The following is a 4,964-nucleotide window of genomic DNA, read 5'->3' as shown; positions in this document are numbered from 1 at the left end:
TTTCCTTTTCACATCATCAGTCATATCTTTCTCATTTTACCAAGGTCTCCTGGAAGGTAGGAGCCATGTCAGAAGAGCAGTGTGAAATTCCCTGGGAGACCATCATCAGCTTGGTGACGATGTTTCCCAATAGACAGGGAATCCCTATGCTTTGTAACTATATCTACATCACAAATGGGAAATATCTGACAATTTTTCACCCATCAGACTTGCGCTATGTTTCCTTATCAAAGTAAGGATACCACTGAGTGTGGGTTTCTCTCTCTCCACCATGCTGTAAACTACTGGTCTCTTAACCATTGGTGTTGGTTCACAAACTGGCTCCCATACACAGAGAGCAAGCAGAGACTAAGGAAAGAGGCAGGCTACTCCAGATGAGTAGGTGGCTGGCTTAAAAAACAAGGGACTTATTTATGAGATTTGTCTTGGTGGCCACAAGATAAGTACCCATCTGCCAAATTTTAAAAGTTTATATAGAGGCCTTAACTGGGTCCAGATGGGCTCAACAATACCTTACTCTCTCAAGGCTGTGTACTTGGAACAGCCCTCACTGTGGGAATGGTGGGCAGAATGTAAATTTCAGGGACAGAGGAGGTGATAAGGAATGCCCAAATGCCCCTGGATAGCTCACAGGTTAACTGGTGGCCACATCCTCTCAATGGCCTCCTTCAACAATTGCTCGAGGCCTAAAGGAAGAAGACAGAGTTCCACAGTGGGGTTGAAGATTTAAGACTGAACAATGCCCCGCTTCATCAGTCGGAGGGCTCCATCCCGGATCTGTTTGGTCTTCATGCCATAGATGATGGGGTTTAGCATGGGTGGGTACCACAAGGTAGAGGTCAGCCAGGAGGATGTGGATGTGCCGGGGTACATGCTGGCCAAAGCGCTGTGTGTAGAATGAAAAGAGTCCTGGTGTATAGAAGAGAAGGATGACACCAAGGTGGGAGCCACAAGTGCCAAATGTCTTAGCCCTTGCGTCTTTGGAGGAAAGGCCTAACACAGCCCGGAGGATGAGTGCATAGGAGACAGCGATGCAGATGGAGTCTGTGCCCACCACCAGCGTGGCAGCAGTGATGCCATATATGTTGTTTGGCCGTGTGCCCCCACAAGCCAGCTTCACCACAGCCATATGCTCACAGTAGGAGTGGGCCACCACTCGGCTACAGTAGCTCAGCCTTGCCAGTAAACAGGTGAGTGGGGTCATGAGCCCCAAGCCACGAAACACAGCAGCAGCTGCCAGCTTGCCCACAGCCTCTGGGGGCAACAATGACCCATAGTGCAGTGGCCGGCAGATGGCCAAGTAGCGGTCAAAGGCCATTGCTAGCAGGATACCAGATTCGACAGCTGAAAAGCCATGGATAAAGAACATCTGAGTAGCACAGGCCCCAAACTTGATTTCAGTAGCATTTGTCCAAAAAAGAGCAAGGAGCTTGGGCACAGTAGAAGTACATAGTACCAGGTCAATGACGGACAGCATGCATAGGAACAGGTACATGGGCTGATGCAGGGCAGGCTCTGATCGCACTACCAGTAGCACTGCCATGTTGCCAAGCACTGCCAGGGTATACATGGAGCAGAAGGGAAATGCAATCCAAAAGTGGGATGCCTCCAGGCCAGGAATTCCCATGAGCAGAAAAGAGTTTGGGTTCTGATGGCTGTGGTTTGTGAACTGCATGGTCAGGTCTAGGTAGGGTAGGTAGAGAAGACCTTACTACTCTGCTCTGAACCCCAGGAAGCCCTGAGAGCTGAAGCCATTGGGATTCATTATGCTGTGGCTGAAACAAAGTGGGCAGCAGAAAATATTTGAGTTCTAGCTCATGAGAAACATCCAGGATAAAAAGGTTGTAGAGCATTGGGAAGTGATGCAAGGCAGGAGGTGAAATTATCATTACCAGGGATCAAAGGAGCCCTTTCCACTTGTGTCGAATTCAGTGATGTCTAGGCTGGGGCTGTAGGGTGAGTGGCATGGCTATAGAACTCTCTCCACGGTGAAGGTAATTGACTAGAGAATCTTACCAGTCTTCCATCTGCCTGTGAATCCTATTCTGCCTATGCTCTTTCTTTCTGATCCATCTGCCTATGTGACAATAAAAGGGTGATGTAATGATGAAAGGTCAGGCAGATTGAATGGAAGACTCAAATGTAGTTACTTTTCAAGATGGGAAGATCAGGACTGAGAAGTAATAGAAAGGAAAGTGGGGGGATATTCGATGGTTTTTTTTCAGGGCACTGAGTCCATGGTTACTCATGGATGAGGCTCAGAATGTGGCTTCTGACCCAGAACCACCACCACATGGTGAGAGCCTGAGTCTCTTATAGCCTGCTAAAGCCATAACTTTGCCTGGCTCATGTTAGTACTAGGATCCTGTGCTTGTTGTAGGTGTCTGTATGGAACTGGTAGAAACAAGTGAAATCATGCAGAATTGGTCAGTGGCAGAGGTCAGGCTAATTTGGCCATATGTGATCTGATAAAGTTATTGAGGGATGAAAACATAGTTTCATAAAAATCAAAGGTACATAAAGACGGTATGAGAAGTGACTTTTAATCACTGGGAACACAATTTTTAACTGTAAGCAAATGTTAACAATGTCCACCACATCTCTTTGTGTATTATCCACACTTTCTGTATCCCCTGATCTTCCCTTACCTACATGTACCTTCTCATTACTCTCTTATCCACTAGCCAGCCAGTAATTCAGAATTTGAGAAAGAATTTGATTAAATAAGAAAGTCAGGAAGGGGACAGTAGAGGGACAGGAGGATGAAAAGGAAAGTTGAGAACAAGAGCCAGGAATGGACATAGGAGAGAGAAGAGTACCTTTCTCACACTGATTTCTAGTATAATGGGATGTGACTGTGATCTGGTTGCTAGTTGAGACAGACAGTGGAACTAATTGAACCATCTGGAGATAGCCTATTTATATCTCTAACATTAAGCTGCAATATTCCTTATAATCCCTTATATCAGCTATCATACCCAGAAAGAAAGAGGCAAGAAGAGAAAGGGTAATGTCTTCTAATGTGGTCTGGGTAAAGGAACCCTGGACCAGGATGCCATCCCAATGCCAACTATGGCTGTCACTGTGATATTGAGACAATCATCTTGTCCATTTATGTCTCATCATCCCTTCCACCTTTTATTTCTTCTGTGCTATTTCCCCTCCCTGAATTTCTACCATTTCTATAGTTGGGGTCAACTATATCCAGAGGGTATTTCAGTTTTGGTGGTGGCTGAAGGGTCAGGGACAGAGAACAATCTGGGTGGGAGGTCCCTGTAAATTGGTATATGTAAAACTGTACCGTTCTATGAATGAGCACACTCTGTGCTTAGTTCAGCATGTAACTGTGTGCCTCTATATGTTGCTGTATAAAATGCAAGAACAAGGCTGTACTCAGAAGACAAAGGTACGTATATTTAGTTAAGACATTGTTTTGGAGTGTCCATACTTCAATGACCTTTCTTTGGTGTGGAGAAAATTGAGAGCTGAATAATCCAGACATAAATGGGATAGCCTTGCTTTCTTCCCCTTTTTTCCTTCTTCCACTCAACTTTTTAATAATTGAGTCAAGTTTCCTGAGCCCCTGAGTTGCCTCTCAAAGAATGTTCACTCTTTGTAGTTACATTGCACAATGACAGTATGCTCCCCTTGCCTCAGACCCATTTGCACAGATAGAGAAAATGAAGTGGGAAAAGCATATGTTGAGCACAGTATACCCAGATTCTAAGAGAGATCAAGGTGAAGTCCTTGGGGGTCATCACTTTCTGTCCTCAATAATATTTGAGTTAGATCTCATTAAAAAAGTGCAGGGTAAGAGTGTAGGGCACTGGGAAGTGATACAAGGCAGGAGATGTATTATCATTTCCAGCATTCAAAGGCTCTCTTGCCACTTCTGATTCAATGATCTCTAGGATGTGGGCTGGAAGGTGAGTGGCATGACTATAGAACCTTCTCCATGGTGGAGGTGAGTGGCTAGACACTCTTACAGCTTTATTTTTCTACCTGTGAATGCTCTTCTGCTATACTGTGATTTTCTTTTGATTCATCTGTCTCTAGAGGTATGGCAAGGAGAGACTCTCAGCCTCTTGCATATGACTCACCCAGAATACTTGACTTTATGTCTCTCTCATTGTTCTAAATTACCTTAGCGTTTGGCATTAAAAAAGGCCTTACCTAAAATATGTTAGAACAAGGGCTCAAGTACAGGAACAAAGCTGCCTCATGAGGAAAGGAACAAGTTGTTCATTACTGGAAGTGCTCATGAACATCTGAAAGCTACTTGCCAAGGATGCAACTTTTATTAGTGGAAGAGTAAGAGCAGCCCATTTCAAATCTCAGCTCTACCAACTCACCAACTATGTGACCTCAGTCAAGTCACCAAACCTTTGTCAACCTGCTTCCTCATCTGTGACATGGAGAGGTTGAGTCCTACTTCAGAGGTTATTGTGAGGAATCCTTATAGGGGACATTCATCTGAAGAGCGCTACATGGCACATAGCAGTGATCAAAAAGTGTGATTCATTTGTAAGTCCCTTTTATCTGAAGTAGAGACCACCTCAGTGAGAAAATGATCTTAGTGCAGCCAGGTCTTTGGCCTGCTAGTAGTGTGCATATTATAGGGTTAAATACACAGACAGACTTACCAGGTCTGGGGCAGAGAGTGGTAGTGAAGTCTCGGGTAGCGTGTGGGGAGCAAGAAGGCTAGAATATTTATCCTATTATTAAGGCTCTAACTGAGAGTAAAAATTCCCTGGGGATGAAGGCATTTAAAAAGACCTTTGGGATTCTGGAAAGAGGCAGAAAATTGAAGCAAGGATATTTGGGTAAGGGGGGAAAATAGGGTAATAGAGAAAATTTATCCTGAGAGCTCAGAGTAGATAGGAAGGGGGTGGGTGGACAGACCCTTGCACACAAATAATCCTAAAGTTTTTCTGGCATAGGAACACAGTTTAGGAAATTTTGCT

The 4,964-nt window shown here is 44.6% G+C and overlaps 1 protein-coding gene across 1 annotated transcript; it reads right to left on the bottom strand.

Annotated features, from left to right (window-relative positions):
* Positions 1-726: 726 nt before the first annotated feature.
* Positions 727-2,675, bottom strand: LOC103678094 (putative olfactory receptor 52P1). The gene is given in 2 exon segments (XM_008707399.2): positions 727-822; positions 824-2,675. Coding segments are annotated over 2 exon segments (948 nt in total). The 5' UTR covers positions 1,676-2,675.
* Positions 2,676-4,964: the final 2,289 nt, after the last annotated feature.

This window comes from Ursus maritimus, unplaced genomic scaffold, assembly GCF_017311325.1.
Source record: "Ursus maritimus isolate PB19 unplaced genomic scaffold, ASM1731132v1 scaffold_16, whole genome shotgun sequence".
In the NCBI taxonomy this organism is placed as follows: Eukaryota; Metazoa; Chordata; class Mammalia; order Carnivora; family Ursidae; genus Ursus; species Ursus maritimus.
Note: the sequence above shows the minus strand (reverse complement) of the source record. Positions and strands in the feature narration are given on the sequence as shown.